We start from the raw sequence: 21,518 nt of genomic DNA on the forward strand, positions 1-21,518 counted from the left end.
TTTTCATTTATCTTTGATTTGTTTTGTTTTATCAGGAACCATATGTCTCATAGCATTCTCAGTCATAGAATGAACCCTGTTACATATGATGAGTGTTTTTCATTTATCTTTGATGTGTTTTGTTTTATCAGGAACCATATGTCTGATAGCATTCTCAGTCATAGAATGAACCCTGTTACATATGATGAGTGTTTTTTATTTATCTTTGATTTGTTTTGTTTTATCAAGAACCATATGTCTGATAGCATTCTCAGTCATAGAATGAACCCTGTTACATATGATGAGTGTTTTTCATTTATCTTTGATTTGTTTTGTTTTATCAGGAACCATATGCCTGATAGCATTCTCAGTCATAGAATGAACCCTGTTACATATGATGAGTGTTTTTCATTTATCTTTGATTTGTTTTGCTTTTTAATCAGGAATCCTGTGTCTGATAGCATTCTCAGTCATAGAATGCACCCTGTTACATATGATGAGTGTTTTTCATTTATCTTTGATTTGTTTTGTTTTATCAGGAACCATATGCCTGCTAGCATTCTCAGTCATAGAATGAACCCTGTTGCATATGACGGGTGTTTTCATTTATCTTTGATTTGTTTTGTTTTATCAGGAACCATATGTCTGATAGCATTCTCAGTCATAAAATGAACCCTGTTACATATGATGAGTGTTTTTCATTTATCTTTGATTTGTTTTGTTTTATCAGGAACCATATGCCTGATAGCATTCTCAGTCATAGAATTGTTACATATGATGAGTGTTTTTCATTTATTTTTGATGTGTTTTGTTTTATAAGGAACCATATGTCTGATAGCATTCTCAGTCATAGAATGAACCCTGTTACATATGATGGGTGTTTTCATTTATCTTTGATGTGTTTTGTTTTATCAGGAACCATATGCCTGATAGCATTCTCAGTCATAGAATGAACCCTGTTACATATAATGAGTGTTTTTCATTTATCTTTGATGTGTTTTGTTTTATCAGGAATTATATGCCTGATAGCATTCTCAGTCATAGAATGAACCCTGTTACATATCATGAGTGTTTTTCATTTATCTTTGATTTGTTTTGTTTTATCATGAACCATATGTCTGATAGCATTCTCAGTCAGAGAATGAACCCTGTTACATATGATGAGTGTTTTTCATTTATCTTTGATTTGTTTTGTTTTATCAGGCACCATATGCCTGATAGCATTCTCAGTCATAGAATTGTTACATATGATGAGTGTTTTTCATTTAGCTTTGATGTGTTTTGTTTTATCAGGAACCATATGCCTGATAGCATTCTCAGTCATAGAATGAACCCTGTTACATATGATGAGTGTTTTTCATTTATCTTTGATTTGTTTTGTTTTATCAGGAACCATATGCCTGATAGCATTCTCAGTCATAGAATTGTTACATATGATGAGTGTTTTTCATTTATCGTTGATGTGTTTTGTTTTATCAGGAACCATATGTCTGATAGCTTTCTCAGTCATAGAATGAACCCTGTTACATATGATGAGTGTTTTTCATTTATCTTTGATTTGTTTTGTTTTATCAGGAACCATATGTCTGATAGCATTCTCAGTCATAAAATGAACCCTGTTACATATGATGAGTGTTTTTCATTTATCTTTGATTTGTTTTGTTTTATCATGAACCATATGTCTGATAGCATTCTCAGTCATAGAATGAACCCTGTTGCATATGACGGGTGTTTTCATTTATCTTTGATTTGTTTTTTTTTAATCAGGAATCCTGTGTCTGATAGCATTCTCAGTCATAGCATGAACCCTGTTACATATGATGAGTGTTTTTCATTTATCTTTGATTTGTTTTTTTTTTATCAGGAATCCTGTGTCTGATAGCATTCTCAGTCATAGAATGGACCCTGTTACATATGATGAGTGTTTTTCATTTATCTTGTATTTGTTTTGTTTTATCAGGAACTATATGTCTGATAGCATTCTCGGTCATAGAATGAACCCTGTTACACATGATGAGTGTTTTTCATTTATCTTTGATTTGTTTTGTTTTATCAGGAACCATATGTCTGATAGCATTCTCAGTCATAGAATTGTTACATATGATGAGTGTTTTTCATTTATTTTTGATGTGTTTTGTTTTATAAGGAACCATATGTCTGATAGCATTCTCAGTCATAGAATGAACCCTGTTACATATGATGAGTGTTTTCATTTATCTTTGATGTGTTTTGTTTTATCAGGAACCATATGTCTGATAGCATTCTCAGTCATAGAATGAACCCTGTTACATACGATGAGTGTTTTCATTTATCTTTGATGTGTTTTGTTTTATCAGGAACCATATGCCTGATAGCATTCTCAGTCATAGAATGAACCCTGTTACATATGATGAGTGTTTTTCATTTATCTTTGATGTGTTTTGTTTTATCAGGAACCATATGCCTGATAGCATTCTCAGTCATAGAATGAACCCTGTTACATATGATGAGTGTTTTTCATTTATCTTTGATTTGTTTTTTTTTAATCAGGAATCCTGTGTCTGATAGCATTCTCAGTCATAGCATGAACCCTGTTACATATGATGAGTGTTTTTTCATTTATCTTTGATTTGTTTTTTTTTTAATCAGGAATCCTGTGTCTGATAGCATTCTCAGTCATAGAATGAACCCTGTTGCATATGACGGGTGTTTTCATTTATCTTTGATTTGTTTTGTTTTATCAGGAACCATATGTCTGATAGCATTCTCAGTCATAAAATGAACCCTGTTACATATGATGAGTGTTTTTATTTATCTTTGATTTGTTTTGTTTTATCAGTAACCATATGCCTGATAGCATTCTCAGTCATAGAATTGTTACATATGATGAGTGTTTTTCATTTATTTTTGATGTGTTTTGTTTTATAAGGAACCATATGTCTGATAGCATTCTCAGTCATAGAATGAACCCTGTTACATATGATGGGTGTTTTCATTTATCTTTGATGTGTTTTGTTTTATCAGGAACCATATGTCTGATAGCATTCTCAGTCATAGAATGAACCCTGTTACATATGATGAGTGTTTTCATTTATCTTTGATGTGTTTTGTTTTATCAGGAACCATATGCCTGATAGCATTCTCAGTCATAGAATGAACCCTGTTACATATGATGAGTGTTTTTCATTTATCTTTGATGTGTTTTGTTTTATCAGGAATTATATGCCTGATAGCATTCTCAGTCATAGAATGAACCCTGTTACATATCATGAGTGTTTTTCATTTATCTTTGATTTGTTTTGTTTTATCATGAACCATATGTCTGATAGCATTCTCAGTCAGAGAATGAACCCTGTTACATATGATGAGTGTTTTTCATTTATCTTTGATTTGTTTTGTTTTATCAGGCACCATATGCCTGATAGCATTCTCAGTCATAGAATTGTTACATATGATGAGTGTTTTTCATTTAGCTTTGATGTGTTTTGTTTTATCAGGAACCATATGCCTGATAGCATTCTCAGTCATAGAATGAACCCTGTTACATATGATGAGTGTTTTTCATTTATCTTTGATTTGTTTTGTTTTATCAGGAACCATATGCCTGATAGCATTCTCAGTCATAGAATTGTTACATATGATGAGTGTTTTTCATTTATCGTTGATGTGTTTTGTTTTATCAGGAACCATATGTCTGATAGCATTCTCAGTCATAGAATGAACCCTGTTACATATGATGAGTGTTTTTCATTTATCTTTGATTTGTTTTGTTTTATCAGGAACCATATGTCTGATAGCATTCTCAGTCATAAAATGAACCCTGTTACACATGATGAGTGTTTTTCATTTATCTTTGATTTGTTTGTTTTATCATGAACCATATGTCTGATAGCATTCTCAGTCATAGAATGAACCCTGTTGCATATGACGGGTGTTTTCATTTATCTTTGATTTGTTTTTTTTTAATCAGGAATCCTGTGTCTGATAGCATTCTCAGTCATAGCATGAACCCTGTTACATATGATGAGTGTTTTTCATTTATCTTTGATTTGTTTTTTTTTTAATCAGGAATCCTGTGTCTGATAGCATTCTCAGTCATAGAATGGACCCTGTTACATATGATGAGTGTTTTTCATTTATCTTGTATTTGTTTTGTTTTATCAGGAACTATATGTCTGATAGCATTCTCGGTCATAGAATGAACCCTGTTACACATGATGAGTGTTTTTCATTTATCTTTGATTTGTTTTGTTTTATCAGGAACCATATGTCTGATAGCATTCTCAGTCATAGAATGAACCCTGTTACATATGATGAGTGTTTTCATTTATCTTTGATGTGTTTTGTTTTATCAGGAACCATATGTCTGATAGCATTCTCAGTCATAGAATGAACCCTGTTACATATGATGAGTGTTTTTCATTTATCTTTGATGTGTTTTGTTTTATCAGGAACCATATGCCTGATAGCATTCTCAGTCATAGAATGAACCCTGTGACATATGATGAGTGTTTTTCATTTATCTTTGATTTGTTTTTTTTTAATCAGGAATCCTGTGTCTGATAGCATTCTCAGTCATAGCATGAACCCTGTTACATATGATGAGTGTTTTTCATTTATCTTTGATTTTTTTTTTTTTTAATCAGGAATCCTGTGTCTGATAGCATTCTCAGTCATAGAATGAACCCTGTTGCATATGACGGGTGTTTTCATTTATCTTTGATTTGTTTTGTTTTATCAGGAACCATATGTCTGATAGCATTCTCAGTCATAAAATGAACCCTGTTACATATGATGAGTGTTTTTCATTTATCTTTGATTTGTTTTGTTTTATCAGGAACCATATGCCTGATAGCATTCTCAGTCATAGAATTGTTACATATGATGAGTGTTTTTCATTTATTTTTGATGTGTTTTGTTTTATAAGGAACCATATGTCTGATAGCATTCTCAGTCATAGAATGAACCCTGTTACATATGATGAGTGTTTTCATTTATCTTTGATGTGTTTTGTTTTATCAGGAACCATATGTCTGATAGCATTCTCAGTCATAGAATGAACCCTGTTACATATGATGAGTGTTTTTCATTTAGCTTTGATGTGTTTTGTTTTATCAGGAACCATATGCCTGATAGCATTCTCAGTCATAGAATGAACCCTGTTACATATGATGAGTGTTTTTCATTTATCTTTGATTTGTTTTGTTTTATCAGGAACCATATGCCTGATAGCATTCTCAGTCATAGAATTGTTACATATGATGAGTGTTTTTCATTTATCGTTGATGTGTTTTGTTTTATCAGGAACCATATGTCTGATAGCATTCTCAGTCATAGAATGAACCCTGTTACATATGATGAGTGTTTTTCATTTATCTTTGATTTGTTTTGTTTTATCAGGAACCATATGTCTGATAGCATTCTCAGTCATAAAATGAACCCTGTTACATATGATGAGTGTTTTTCATTTATCTTTGATTTGTTTTGTTTTATCATGAACCATATGTCTGATAGCATTCTCAGTCATAGAATGAACCCTGTTGCATATGACGGGTGTTTTCATTTATCTTTGATTTGTTTTTTTTTAATCAGGAATCCTGTGTCTGATAGCATTCTCAGTCATAGCATGAACCCTGTTACATATGATGAGTGTTTTTCATTTATCTTTGATTTGTTTTTTTTTTAATCAGGAATCCTGTGTCTAATAGCATTCTCAGTCATAGAATGGACCCTGTTACATATGATGAGTGTTTTTCATTTATCTTGTATTTGTTTTGTTTTATCAGGAACTATATGTCTGATAGCATTCTCGGTCATAGAATGAACCCTGTTACACATGATGAGTGTTTTTCATTTATCTTTGATTTGTTTTGTTTTATCAGGAACCATATGTCTGATAGCATTCTCAGTCATAGAATGAACCCTGTTACATATGATGAGTGTTTTCATTTATCTTTGATGTGTTTTGTTTTATCAGGAACCATATGTCTGATAGCATTCTCAGTCATAGAATGAACCCTGTTACATATGATGAGTGTTTTTCATTTATCTTTGATGTGTTTTGTTTTATCAGGAACCATATGCCTGATAGCATTCTCAGTCATAGAATGAACCCTGTGACATATGATGAGTGTTTTTCATTTATCTTTGATTTGTTTTTTTTTAATCAGGAATCCTGTGTCTGATAGCATTCTCAGTCATAGCATGAACCCTGTTACATATGATGAGTGTTTTTCATTTATCTTTGATTTTTTTTTTTTTTAATCAGGAATCCTGTGTCTGATAGCATTCTCAGTCATAGAATGAACCCTGTTGCATATGACGGGTGTTTTCATTTATCTTTGATTTGTTTTGTTTTATCAGGAACCATATGTCTGATAGCATTCTCAGTCATAAAATGAACCCTGTTACATATGATGAGTGTTTTTCATTTATCTTTGATTTGTTTTGTTTTATCAGGAACCATATGCCTGATAGCATTCTCAGTCATAGAATTGTTACATATGATGAGTGTTTTTCATTTATTTTTGATGTGTTTTGTTTTATAAGGAACCATATGTCTGATAGCATTCTCAGTCATAGAATGAACCCTGTTACATATGATGAGTGTTTTCATTTATCTTTGATGTGTTTTGTTTTATCAGGAACCATATGTCTGATAGCATTCTCAGTCATAGAATGAACCCTGTTACATATGATGAGTGTTTTCATTTATCTTTGATGTGTTTTGTTTTATCAGGAACCATATGCCTGATAGCATTCTCAGTCATAGAATGAACCCTGTTACATATGATGAGTGTTTTTCATTTATCTTTGATGTGTTTTGTTTTATCAGGAATTATATGCCTGATAGCATTCTCAGTCATAGAATGAACCCTGTTACATATCATGAGTGTTTTTCATTTATCTTTGATTTGTTTTGTTTTATCATGAACCATATGTCTGATAGCATTCTCAGTCAGAGAATGAACCCTGTTACATATGATGAGTGTTTTTCATTTATCTTTGATTTGTTTTGTTTTATCAGGCACCATATGCCTGATAGCATTCTCAGTCATAGAATTGTTACATATGATGAGTGTTTTTCATTTAGCTTTGATGTGTTTTGTTTTATCAGGAACCATATGCCTGATAGCATTCTCAGTCATAGAATGAACCCTGTTACATATGATGAGTGTTTTTCATTTATCTTTGATTTGTTTTGTTTTATCAGGAACCATATGCCTGATAGCATTCTCAGTCATAGAATTGTTACATATGATGAGTGTTTTTCATTTATCGTTGATGTGTTTTGTTTTATCAGGAACCATATGTCTGATAGCATTCTCAGTCATAGAATGAACCCTGTTACATATGATGAGTGTTTTTCATTTATCTTTGATTTGTTTTGTTTTATCAGGAACCATATGTCTGATAGCATTCTCAGTCATAGAATGAACCCTGTTACATATGATGAGTGTTTTTCATTTATCTTTGATTTGTTTTGTTTTATCAGGAACCATATGTCTGATAGCATTCTCAGTCATAGACAAATCACACTCACTGGCACTGCCAACGATGTCATCTCCCAGACCAGATCCATTGAACTATACTTGTACAGACTGTTGTGATCTTCTATCCTGCATGGGACTGGAAAATAGGATCACAGGCGACGTCTTCGAGTTTTTGTGCAGGTAATATCAGGTTTTAACTTAAGATTCTTCTAAAAAATGAAAAGTTATTGTTTTGTCCATTTAATTACAAATTATCTAAATATACTATGAAGAGATTATTAACGAGACAACACATCAGAGTCAAATTCGAATTTTAAACAAAATAGTCATGTGCTTGACTTTATATTTGTCTTTGAAATAACGAGAGAGAGAGAGAAGAAAAAACAATTAAAAAATGATGCCAAACAAAATAGTGTTCATCGATTTGACTCAAATTATCATTTTTGATTAACATCAAAATAACACGTATATTGAAAGTAATTTAAGTCTGCAATAATCGGTTAACAAAGCATGTATTCGATAATATATAGGAATTTTGTGAGTATTTTACTCTCGACGCTATCTAATCAACTATCAAGATGACCTCCGAATTCAACCGATGATCACAAATCGCGATATAAACATAAAAAATATAAATAGCGTAAATCCGTTTGCAATTGGATTGCAAAGGTCTGTTTGATTTCATGTTATATAGTAAACAGATGAGTTAATCAGTGTTTTACCTGAATGAGAATGATTTGTTTTTTAGAGCCGATCAGTCAACGAAATGGTTTACATACGTTTCATATTCAATGTTGTCATTATTTTCCTTTACTGACTGAACACGATATATGCATGCGTGATGAATCTATCGTAAATGATTTAAATTGAAGACCTTCATACGAATTAAATTAGGTCAGATTATTCACTTGCATGTGAATAATTAATCAGTGATATTTATTAGCAGATTTTAACAAAATTGAACCAAATTAGCTGCAAAAAACGAATTAGTATGTCATTATTTCACTTTTATTGATGATCTAATGATATTCTTTTAGCAAGACAAGTATTGCCATTTTGCCAACATGTTTTACGAAGCATAACTTGAATCATTGCACTTACATGAAAAAACTGGTCCCCTTGATGCCATCTTCTGATAAGATTGCAGAAGAATTCCCACAATTCTGTAAACAAAAGGAAGGTGAGCATCAATATTATAAGCAGCCTTTTTATCTTTATGTATGCTTACAATGGCTGTCCAGCTGCAAGAATGGACGTGATACATGTATGTTTTATCCGATTGTCAATTTTATAAACAGTCTTTTACGATGTTCGTTAGATTCTTATAGATAGGACTTATACATATTTTTTTTAAAAGTCACGATGCAAGGACAAACGAAAATGTCGCATACGAAGAAGTAAAGGAAAATAACAAGATACTTATTGTGGAAAACAGATAAAAGATTATATTCCGTAATAAAGATATATAAGTTGTTAAAATTTCATTCATATGTTAAAATGTAATCAATTGTCATACAATTAGGAGATTTAACTTGCTATAAACCAAGTTTTTTCTAAAGTAATTCTTTTTTCAAAATTCACGTTCCAATTCTTGAATTTTATTAATGGTTTCCACTTATTTGAAAATTCTGCTCTTAATGGATAGGGTTTAATTTTGTAAGTTTTAATCTTTTTTTATTTGACTTAAGTACGGTATTTTGTCATACCTTTTTCGAAGTTTTCTTTGTTTTTAATTTTATACTACTTTCGGCATATTTTAGTCAAGTTATTTAATAATCAACGTTTTGAATAAATAATACGTAAGATTTGTGATTACAGATATGAAAGCTATACAATCTTGTTTGACAAACAGTAGTGTAGGAGTAGATGTACTTGACAGATGTACCACACCTTATATAAATGGGTTGAAGGATAACGACAGCACCGTCTGCGAGTAAGTATATCAAAATGCAAATATAAGGCAAAAGTCAGAGTCAGTCTTTGCCCGCCATATTTAAAAAAAAAAAAAATCTTGAGAAAAAATCAATATCTTCAGCTAACTTTGTTCCTCAAGGTAGATTTATGGTATACCGCCATCTTGGATTGTATAATCACTGTACAAAATCGGTCTAGTTATTTGCCTAAATCTGCAAGTTTGGAGACAGATTTGCAATGCAATGGTTAGACTGTTTTTTCCATTTAAAGAAAACTTATTACTTATTCCTATCATAGAAAATATTTTAACAAATATCATTTTTTTTTAGTTTTAAAATATTTTTTTCTTTAAATGAGCCATTTAAGGGGAGATAACTCTTTTAGTACAAAAATTATACTGGGCTTATAGGGAAATTTTGTATTTTCACTTATAGCAAGAAAACAAGTTCGGTGACACCATGTTTTCTTTTTCTTTTCTAAAAACATATTATGAAACCTTTCTTCTCACAATTTATTTCAAAATTCTGTCTCATAGAATTTTTTTTTATCATACTAATGGGTTTTTTCATGAACAAACTAACCAAATTTTGACAATTTTCAACGATTCATAACTTGAAAAATAGCACGGTGACCCATACTTTTTATTAAATTTTTGAAAAGAGCATAGTAAAATCTTCATTTTGACAAATTATAAAAAAAAATATATACTTGTGATCTACCTTAACTCATGCTTTTTCGACTTATTGTAATAATTCTAAGTTTATGATTTATTTAATTTTTGCCTAAATACATGTACTTCCTAAAGTCTTAATTTTGTATATATTTGATGTTACAAAAGATGACAGCTCTTCTTGCTTGATCAGAGACACAATTAATGAAACAATTTCATTAAATGATGCAACGAACTTGAATTTCTGCTTTCAGGACAACAGACACAATGACTCAATGTGTACTAGCGGTGTTAAAGACAACGAACTGCAGTGTTATCGTTGGTAAAAACTATGAACAATCAATGAAATTACAGAAACAGAATAATCCGTTTTGCACCAATGCATCAGGTCAAATGTGTACAGTGTTGTATATCATTATCATAAGTTTAATGCTAATGTGGAATACAATGGTTTGAAATTATGACAATAAATAATATTTGTTGAGGTGAAGTAGATATAATTATGTGGTTCACTTGTTGTATGATCTATATTTCGTCAATGTAAATAACAGATAATCGTAAGGCTTATTTTTGTAGGTTTTTAATTTTGATTATCTTGGTTTTGTAAAAAAAAGCAAAATGAACAGTATAACAAATAATATGAACAACTTTGATAATGCTGTGTATTAATCCTTCAAATAATGTTTTTATATATTAATTGTGCTGTTTCTGTATAAGTGTCTGTGTGATTTTGTTAGCAAACCTATTCTGAATGTTTTAATGTATAGATATTTGCCAAATAAAAATAAATAAATAATTGAAATGATTTAAAATCTCACGGCTAAGGCCACCATTTATTTGTACAATTTACAAAAATTACATTTTAATACAAATTAACAAATATTACTTAAAAATTTAGACAGCGTGACGCAAGACAGGAAGAAATGACAAACTAATGGGGAGGATACAACAGTGGTAGATGAATGGACTGGAAGGGTGGAAGAAACGAAATGAGGAATTTGAAAACAAACCAAGATACATATTTTCCAAAACATGATCTTAAATTTCTAACAGGATTTACAAAATACAAAACACTACAAATTGATTAAAATATACAGATGTCTTTTCATACCATGGGTTCAAGGGTGTATAAGAAAAAAACCAAGTCATTTACCAAATAAAATAAGAATATATGAAAACTATCCAAATTAACCAAAAACAACAAATGTCTTTCAACAATACGAAAAACCAATATCATAGAATAAACTACAAATGACCCCTACATGACAAAAATGCAGAAAAAATCAACTACTAGTTCTTTTAAAGTAGCAACATTTCAACGGTGTCAGTATATGGAATTAAGTTTCCCTTTTGATATGACAAATCACAGCTTGCATTACTCATTCTTAGTAAAAAAAGATGATAATAACAGAAAAATCTATTGAACCAATAATTCGAAATTGTGTCGTTTATAGCTTCTCTTCGAAAGTACAGGGACGCAATCCCGTGTGTTACATATTTGTTTTTGGTTCATTTTTTTTACATAAATAAGGCCGCTAGTTTTCTTGTTTGAATTGTTTTACATTGTCTTATTGGGGCATTGTATAGCTGATTATGCGGTATGGGCTTTGCTCATTGTTAAAGGCCGTACGGTGACCTATGGTTTTTAATGTTTGTGTCATTTTGGTCTTTTGTGGATAGTTGTCTCATTGGCAATCATACCACATCTTCTTTTCTATATGTTAAACTTTATGGAATATCTCCGATTTCTGTATAAAAACCGATATGTTCCATTTGTGGCAACTCTTAATCCCTCCTCCTCCCGAATGTTGCGTACCGAATTAGAATTTTAACAGTGTTTTTATTAAGATTAACAAACGGACATATATATAGCAGAATCCACCTACGTTTCGGGAGCACCAGATCACCTCCTAGTTTTAGGTTGTGTTGTTGTTCAGTTTTTAGTTAATTATGGTGTGTTAAGCATATTGAGTTACTAATCCGTTTCTGTTTGAGTTTTTACTTTAGCTTTTTCGTTGTCATATTACTTTCGGCTTTGATTTTAATTGTCCATTAGGTATATCATGCCTCTTTTGCATTGTTCAGAACTAAATAAAATATTGAAAAAACAATACCAGAAAATAATTTAAGCCAGCTTTTTTGAGTTTACAATACGCGTGGTGATGATTACTTAAAAACAAAAAACTCAAGTTCTCTATGTAATAAACTCATTAAAGATACCAGGATTTAAATTTTGTTTATTTGCCTGACGTGCGTTTCGTCTACAAAAGACTCACCAGTGACGCTCGAATCCCCCAAAAAATAAAGAGGCCAAATAATGTACGAAGTTGAAGAGCATTAAAGACTAACTTCCGAAAAGATTTGCCAAATACAGCTGAGGTAATTTGTAGAAAAGCAGAAGTTTATTAAGGTTTTAGTTAATTTATAAATATGACCATATCAATGATAATTCATATCAGCAGAAAGGTCTGACACAATGTCGATAAAAGTGTTGACTTTTGATACCACACTAGTAAATTAAATGAATGACCTATAGAAATAGTTAACCTTCAAATCTAAACAGTTTACCAATAAGTTGTGTGTTAACTTGAAACAAGTCGTAACCTATTTGGTGTTATCAGGTTAAGTGATAACTGCAAGATATATAAGGCTTGTGACATATAATACATATTGAAGTTGTTTTCCATTCTTTGGATTTTTCTGAGCTGTTGGTTGTCCCATTTTATAAGGGAATTTCCGTTTTGAATTTTCTTTTCAATTCGTTATTTTATATTTATTTCTCTTTATTGTTACTGATGGGGAATTCGGTTATGAACTGAAAGATTTTTTATCAGCAACCTATATACATAGGGTTAGATATGATAATAGTGATAACTTGACTTTATTATTTGATAACGTTTATTTTAGGTGATCAGAATAATTTTGACACCTACTTTATAATGATGGTATTCTCTTGGGCTAATAGTGTTCTTTATGCAGGTAATATTTTTTCCCAATTTTTAATAATTTTACATCAATACAGAGCTAATACTACATTCTACTTTCAGTCTTTACATTAATTAAAAGGCATAACATAATTGCATACATATTAGATCTTAATCTCTCTTTTGTAAGTTTGAAAGAATTTTAAAATTGGTATATTCCATTACTCTGATGATATGCATAATGATATGATGGATACATGGATTGGACTTTCAACTAGAGTTAATGTGAACCTTGCCATGCAGCCACAGGACTTCAAATATTTGGAATTATTTCAAATACATATATAAGTAAGCACTGCATGTGGTTGTTAAATTTTAAATTTCCTTTTTTGTGCTTCTTTGATAAATTTTTGTTTGTTTTTGTTCTGATTGAGATTGTGACACGCTGAGGATTGCTGTATCACTATTTTGACATTATTACCTATCATGCATGTTTTGTTCACGCATCGTTATACATATAATGGAATTTGATGCGACTATCATACAAGTGAGACGTTTATCGCTATAAAACCAGTATAATCCACCATTTTTCTACATTTGAAAATGCCGTAACCAAGTAAGGCATATGACATGTTTTCATTCGTTTGATGTGTTTTGTCATTTGATTTTGCAATTTGATAAGGGACTTTCCGTTTTGAATTTTCCTCGTAGTTCAGTTTGTCTTGTGATTTTATTTTTTTCTAACAGAATGGTTTTTTTTGAATGACTAAAACAGGATGTGTTTTTTTATATGATTTAACTTAAAAATGGAATCTGCTTGTATCTAACGCTTCGTAATTATTTAATTTCAACTCTAAATTCCCTTAAATCTTAATGTAGATGTTGCCTTTTCTTAACCAAGTTGACCGCTTTTGATAATTATTTTATCACTTTATAAATAAAACCAAAATAGCCGGTTAACAACAATCAAACAGAACCTGAGGTCACTGGAAATAGATACGGTATTCACAGGTCAATATACGAAATTTTACGCTATAAATGGTTAGTTCTCTTTCTTAACGTCTATTGAGAATATATAAATGAATTCCTACAACAACGAATTTCTGTAATTAATGTCGAATTCATAAAGAAGGTATATAACACTCTCATAGAAGAATTCATTTGAAACACATGAAGCAGTTAGAAAAAAATAAACATGCATCAGTTATATTTAATTTAATATTCACAAAGTAAAAATGTAGCTACACAAATCCTATCTATATGCAGTATTCACGTTTCTGGGAGTAAGCTGGAGGTTTACATCAAGACATGTCTTTCAACACTATAATATTAGCTACAGCTATGGAAAACAGTTTATAATGCATGATATTTTTGGCATAAATCATAGGAACTTGGGTAACCAAATATCAAATAGAGAAAGGAAAAACATAACAATCCAGACAAACCAGAAACACAAGGATGACTGTTCACATCATGGTTGCTCGAAACACAAGGGGGCAAACAAATTAGAACAAAAAACCATGACCCCCCTCTAAAACGTAATGATGAATAAATAGTAAAAATACACCAACAAAAAAAAATAGAATAAAGTCAAGAAAATCAATCTCTAGTCAATAAGACACTGCATAACCAACTATAAATTGAGCATCTCGAACCCTGTCCAAACCTGAAATAGAAATATGATTCAAACCGTTAATATTAATGAAAATATTGTTTTTTAATTTAAAACCAAATATGGATGACGTAACAAGTATCATATAGTTTATTTACCCGAATAAAATTATACTTAGACTGCTGTTTTTGTTATTTATAACTATTGTTAATATTTGTTATGATTCTACATACTAAAACAACAACAAAAACATAAAAGAAAAAAAAATCACGTACACAAAAAGACGCTGCCAGCATATTATTATTTTCCATCGTGTACTCAATTTCCTAGCTTGCAGAAATCATATTAACTGGTTTTGTTACGTCAGTTTATATATATTCCTTTTGTATTGCTATACATATTTTGCTTTGTATATGCCGAATAAAAAGAATTGCAATCAAGGGAACAAAATGTTAGTTTGATTTTTGTAAAACATAAGGCCTTTTCATATTCCTAAACTATGTTGAAACATTCTAAATAATTGATAGTAGTGCCCTTACACACATGATTTTAACAACTTGTAGTAGTATAAATAAAAACAACAGTAGTATACTGGTGTTCAAAAGTCATTAATCAATTTAGAGAAAAAATTTCGGGCAAAAACCTAAAAGAAACAAAGGGCTTTTCGAAAGTTTATGATTTCTGAAAAGAAAATATTTTAAAACAAATTAACCATATTCATGTATTTTTGCTTTTCTGTTCCTCAGGGAGAATATGTTTTATAGCATTCTCAATCGCAGATATGACCAACGCATTGCCTACAACGTCATCTCCAAGACCAGATCCATTGACCTGTACAGACTGTTGTGATTTAGTGCTATGTATGGGACTCGACAGTGGACCACTGACTACTAACACTGGGGACTTTACCGATAAATTGTGCAGGTAAAAGCAACATCTCGTCGACAAAAACATTTTTAATTCAGATTCACTTAAATATATAAACATATAGTTATTTAATTGATCACTTGAAAATTTACATAAAGGTGCCAATAACATTAACGGTACCAATTTTCCTGCACCAGATGCGCATTTCGACAATACATGCCTCTTCAGTGATGCTCGTGGCAAACATATTTGAAATCCAAAGCTTATATAAAAGATGAACTGCTATAATTCAAAGGGTCCAAAAAGTAAAGCAAAATCCGTGAAAAGAATCAGAGCTTTGCATGAGAGAGATACATTTCCTAATTTATAACAATTTCTAAAATTTTGTCACAGCAAATTTTAATAACACAAAAAAAAAACGTATTTTCATGCCAGTACCGAAGTACTGACTACTGGGCTGATGATACCCTCGGGGACTAATAATCCACCAGCAGAGGCATCAACCTAGTTGTAGTTATAACATTAACGGTACCAAGTTTCCTTCACCAGATGCGCATTTCGACATTACTTGTCTCTTCAGTGATGCTCTTGGCCAAAATATTTAAAATCCAACTTTATCCAGAAATAATTGAACATGATTGAACATACCAAATGTCTTAAAGCGATTTTGCTGCAACAAGACTATTTGACGCCATAAACTTAATGTTCAATTCCGACGACGATAATAATCAGATCAACATGTTGTGACAATGCCGCGTCAATGGTATTTTATTACACAACGTTACTTGTGAGACACATTTACAGCCGCAACGTCAACTGCTAATCAAATTAATCAAATTACCGAATGTCATTGCGCACAGATTCATGCCATAAATGTTTTCTATAAACTGAACTGCCAAAGAATCAACTGCAGAAAAAATATTAAAAGCCCTGAAATTACAGACGCATAATTGCGAAAACCCATTGTTAAGGTTAGTACACAGGCAAAATCAGAAGGTGTAGAATAGAACAAAAAACATACCGCGAACAGAATTGGTTGACCTTTATGACAATCATTTTAGTGTTGGTTACAGGCAGTCATTGTTTTTGACGGTAACACATTCATTTGTAAAGGGGAGACTAAGGGTTCAATGTATACCACAAGATTTGAACATACAAAAATGACGTAATCAATTCAACCTTGAACTGCCAATATCTTAAAACAATGAAGTTACGAAAGAATTTTCTGTTATCATATATGTTTAATAAAAATTGCATATTTAAAAGTTGATATTCAAAATATCAATCTAGTGTTGCGTTTCTAAAGTTGGTCAGTATATTTAGATCAAAGTTAAAAAAAAAAAAAAATCTTTCAGCAAGACAAACATCGCCATTATGCCAACTTGTTTTACAAAGCACAACTTAAACACCTGTTCCTACATGAAAAAACTTGTCCCCATAATACCCTCTTCTGATAAGATGGCGGAAGGCTTTGTAGAACTCTGCAAACAAAAGGAAGGTGAGCATGTATTTAGCAATGATCTATTTATCTTTAGGTTTATTCAAAATCCTGAATATTTGTCCAATTGCAAGAATGTAGTTGATACATGCTGGTTTTAAAGAGAGTCGAATGATAACACAGGGACATTCAAACTCATACATGAATTGAAATAAACTGACAAGGCAATGGCTAAAAAAGAACAGACTAGCAGACAGACAACAATACACAAAACACAACATTAAGCCTGAGCAAAGACGACCCCTACCATAAACTGATGTGATCTCAGGTGCTCAAGACGGGTACATAACAAGTGTGCATGTTTATAGAATATAAAAAGAAGCGACAAATTCATATTTTTTCCCGATTTGACTCAAATTCTTACATTTCATTTATAACATATATAAAACTTATATCGAAATTATAACAAGTCTGAAATCACCAGTTTACGTGAAATGAAGTCGAAAATATGTATCAAAGCTTTGTGTGTATTCTAGTCGCCATCTAATAAATCCTTGAGATGACCTACGAAGATTGTGGACGGTCATATCAGTTTTATAAACCTGATTATTGATAACAATGTTTTTTTTGTGGATCGAATTAGTCAATCTAATGATTTACCATCGTTTCACTTTCTATGTGGACATTAGTTTCCTTTTTATACCTAAACATCCATAGTGCATGCGTGATCCATCTCTAACTAAGAGTTAAATGAAAGCATACATCAAAACAGATTCAATGAAATCGAATTATTCTTATTTACTTGCAAGTAGAAAATTCAACAGCGATGAATTTTGACACAATTAAACCATTACTGTTTGAAATAGATATACTTTATTTTGTTTGTATATCTCGTAGCCATTGAACCTTTAACATGCTTGTAAATTTTTGTTATAATATAAATGATAAAGTATTATATCATCAACAACATATAGCAATAACGCATCATGAAAATAGGAAGGGTTTAAACAAAATTGATCTATATTTCAAACAAAAAATGCACTTGAAATGCACATTCGACTCCGATCTAAATTAAATAGGTTTGTCAGTTAAAACACAAATTCTTCAATCATACAATGGTTCACCATACAAAAAGAGAGATATTACAAGGTTAACATTATTAAATTTCATCGTCTCTTTTTTATGCCTAGAAGCACCTTTTCACTACATTAAACAAACTAATATATTAACTTGAATATCAATAAGGTTTCATCCTTCATTTTCTATATGAGAAATTGCCTGTCAGGAATATGATAATTGTTTCCCATTCGTTTGATGTGTTAGATTTTGCTATTTGATAAAGGAGTTTTCGTTTTGAACTATTCTTGAAATTTAGATTTTTTTGTTATTTTACGTTTTATGTGTATATTTATGATTATAGAGATGAAAGCTGTATCTTCTTGTTTGACAAACAGTAGTATAGGATCAGAAGAACTTAACAGATGTCAGATTCCTTACATGAATGCAATGAAAGATACAAATAGCAACGTATGCGAGTAAGTACACTATACCTGACATGAATGCTATGAAGGATACAAACAGCAACGTATGCGAGTCAGTACACTATACCTTACCTGAATGCTATGAAGAATACAAATAGCAACGTATGTGAGTAAGTACACTATACCTGACATGAATGCTATGAAGGATACAAACAGCAACGTATGCGAGTAAGTACACTATAACTTACCTGAATGCTATGAAGAATACAAATAGCAACGTATGTGAGTAAGTACACTATACCTTACATGAATGCTATGAAGGATACAAACAGCAACGTATGCGAGTCAGTACATGTATATACAAGTATTACTGCACGAATACAATGAAGGATCCAAACAGCAACGTATATGAGAAAGTACATGTTTATATTACTGCGTGAATGCTATGAATGATACAAACAGCAACGTATGCGAGTAAGTACATGTATACCTTACACAAATGCTATGAAGGATAAAAATAGTATAGTATCGTGTGCGAGTAAGTTCATTTATACCTTACATGAATGGAATGAAAGATAAAAATAGCAACGTATGCGAGTAAGTACATGTATACATCACATGTCTACAATGGTATGAAGGATAAAAATAGTAACATGTGCGATTAAGGGCATACGATACAGTTGTGACCCCGTATTTACAGTTTGATGAAAATTTCCAGATAGGCTTTTTTTGCCTGATTAAAACATATATGTTATAAAACATATACCTTCATGTGCTACTTTTTTAGTTAAATGAGGTCGAAATATAGTATATTTGCTCAAAATTCGGATTTATGGTCGTATTTTCGCTTTCGAAAGAAAGCCATAACCTTTTTGTTTTAAAAGATAAACACAAATTGTTTTTTGTTAAATAATTTGTAATTTCTTTATTTTATAAGTATCCTAAAAACTTATGCATTTCTTATTCAGAAGTAACTCATATTTATCAAATGGTCATGAATTGAGAATAAAACGTACTTTTTGCCCTATATTTATCAACATTAAAAAAGTTGCACTATTTACAATTTTAAAAAATTTGGTTCACCATTATCTCCCTGAATGAAAAAAAAATGTTGTTTGAAAAAAATAGGGATCCATGCACTCGTTTTCAAATTAAATCAGTTTAAATGATAAAAATCAGTCGAAAAATGCATCTTTTCACGGTATGTCACAGTTTGACGTCGCGAAATTAACATTTAAGTAATTTTTTTTCTGTCTATGAAGAAATAACATAAAAAATTTGATTCACACTGAATAACGCGCGTAGAGGTTTATTTAACAGTGTGCACCACATTTTTTATGTTATTTCGAATAGACAGAAAAAATATTACAGTAACTTCTTATACATTTATTCTAAATTCCATTTTAATCCGTAGAAAACCATGAAAAAACGTTGATGACGTCACGGTCACATGACTTAGTTATGTTTATGGGCTCATAACAAAATAACGTTACATCCAAAATCAAATTATTTTACGTTAGCAACGTCATTACCTCCCCTATAACTGTATCGTATGCCCTTTAGTACATAAACCCCTTAAGCATATCAGGCCATTCTAATTACATCTTATAAGTATTCGTTTTTAAAGACTATAATTAAAGATACAGCTTTGTATTTTCTTAATTTTTTTCTGTGAATTAGGAATACTTGCCATATTTTTCAATAATGGACATTAGAGTTACAGTTCCGCAACATATACCCATACCCATCATATTTATTAATCATTTACCATTCATCATTTAGTATTATCACAGTGGTTAAAATTAAAGTATATAGTTAAACTATGTAACTTACATATATTCATCCATGATTATCACAAAGAGGTGAAACCGGTTGGAGAAAAATGTAGAGAATTAAAGGATTTTAAGAACATTTCGAAATTTAATTTTATTTATATTTCTACTAGTGTGCACACAGAATTCAATTTTTAGAATAAATATATATATAGATTCTACCACTGCATCGAGTGTAATACGATATTTATCCACTCGAGACAGTTGAATTTTCAAATTTAAAGTCCGAGCCGTCTCGGCGAGGACTTTAAAATTGATAATTTGACTGTCAAGGTGAATAAATTTCGTATTACTCGAGATTTGGTTGTGAAATCTGTTTCTCTAATGATTTCTAACGTTATGCAGGCAAACTTATTCCTTCTTTTCGAATGATCTGCAAAAAGGTGTGTTCTTTCTTTGTGACGTCGTCAGGCATGGTCGCCTTTTTTCATGTCGTCACAATAGGAAATTCAGAGGAAAGCAAGAAAATTCGACGTCACAATCGGATTTCAACTAATGAAGTTCTGAGATCAAACGAACCACACGTTGATTACATTTTTTTATACAATGGGTGCAGAAAGGGATAAATTGACGAAGAATTAGATATAGATATATATATACCATTCTCTGTAACTTTGTATTCAGTTTATGAGAATAACAGATTCATTCATTCATTCTAAAAAGAATTCATGGATTATCAAACAACGAAATGAAAAAAAGAGCAAACAAAAACGTTATTTAAAAACTCAAAAATGAAATCTATAAAAGACAAATGAAATAATGTTTTCTTTTGTAATTTACTATGAAATTTCTGCTTACAGGACAATGAGTACAATGTCTCAATGTGTACTATCGCTGTTAAAGACCACGAACTGCAGTGACAACATTGGTATAAACTATGAACAATCAATGGAATTACAAAAGGAGAAATACTCGTTTTGCAACAATGCATCAGCTCAAATGAGTAATGTGCTGTATCTTGTAATCATCAGTTTAATGCTCATCTGGAATACAATAGCTTTGAACATATGACATTCAATAACATTAGTTTGAGGACCTCCTGATGTGATTTATTTGTTATCTTTTTAAATACTGTAAAAACAATAAACACTTTCTTCTTAATTTTTTGTTCTAAAAGATATCAGAATACATAAATTCCACATACACAACCACAGCAATTACTTTCAACAACTTTGATAATGTTACACGAATACACGAAGGCAACATGCTAGATTTTGATATCCCTGAATAATTTGATTTTAGGAAGCTCGCTTTTTATAACACTAGTATCTATTGATAGGGGTTTGCTAAAGGAACAATAAAAGCAAAGCAAATATAAAGGTCAATTTT

At 31.1% G+C, this 21,518-nt stretch overlaps 2 protein-coding genes across 2 annotated transcripts; both read left to right on the top strand.

Annotated features, from left to right (window-relative positions):
• Window positions 1-7,485: 7,485 nt before the first annotated feature.
• Window positions 7,486-10,837, top strand: LOC134697318 (uncharacterized). The gene is made up of 4 exons (XM_063559513.1): window positions 7,486-7,631; window positions 8,489-8,631; window positions 9,270-9,384; window positions 10,290-10,837. The coding sequence occupies exons 1-4, from the start codon at window positions 7,516-7,518 to the stop codon at window positions 10,489-10,491; spliced, it is 576 nt and encodes a 191-aa protein (XP_063415583.1). The 5' UTR covers window positions 7,486-7,515; the 3' UTR covers window positions 10,492-10,837.
• A 2,078-nt stretch (window positions 10,838-12,915) lies between these two features.
• LOC134697120 (uncharacterized) lies at window positions 12,916-21,290 on the top strand. Its single transcript, XM_063559171.1, has 5 exons — window positions 12,916-13,014; window positions 15,318-15,495; window positions 16,794-16,936; window positions 18,297-18,411; window positions 20,990-21,290. Exons 1-5 carry the CDS (start codon window positions 12,975-12,977, stop codon window positions 21,198-21,200), a joined length of 687 nt encoding a protein of 228 aa, XP_063415241.1. The 5' UTR covers window positions 12,916-12,974; the 3' UTR covers window positions 21,201-21,290.
• Window positions 21,291-21,518: the final 228 nt, after the last annotated feature.

The sequence above is a fragment of the Mytilus trossulus genome, chromosome 14 (assembly GCF_036588685.1).
Source record: "Mytilus trossulus isolate FHL-02 chromosome 14, PNRI_Mtr1.1.1.hap1, whole genome shotgun sequence".
NCBI lineage: Eukaryota > Metazoa > Mollusca > Bivalvia > Mytilida > Mytilidae > Mytilus > Mytilus trossulus.

Excerpts from the sequence above, each read along its gene's own strand:
- LOC134697318 (XM_063559513.1), top strand. The coding sequence starts at position 7,516 with ATGTCATCTCCCAGACCAGATCCATTGAACTATACTTGTACAGACTGT. Across the intron at positions 8,632-9,269 it reads ATTCTGTAAACAAAAGGAAG|ATATGAAAGCTATACAATCT; the intron begins GTGAGCATCAAT and ends TTGTGATTACAG. Across the intron at positions 9,385-10,289 it reads AACGACAGCACCGTCTGCGA|GACAACAGACACAATGACTC; the intron begins GTAAGTATATCA and ends TTCTGCTTTCAG.
- LOC134697120 (XM_063559171.1), top strand. The coding sequence starts at position 12,975 with ATGATGGTATTCTCTTGGGCTAATAGTGTTCTTTATGCAG. Across the intron at positions 13,015-15,317 it reads TAATAGTGTTCTTTATGCAG|GGAGAATATGTTTTATAGCA; the intron begins GTAATATTTTTT and ends TCTGTTCCTCAG. Across the intron at positions 15,496-16,793 it reads TTTACCGATAAATTGTGCAG|CAAGACAAACATCGCCATTA; the intron begins GTAAAAGCAACA and ends AAAATCTTTCAG.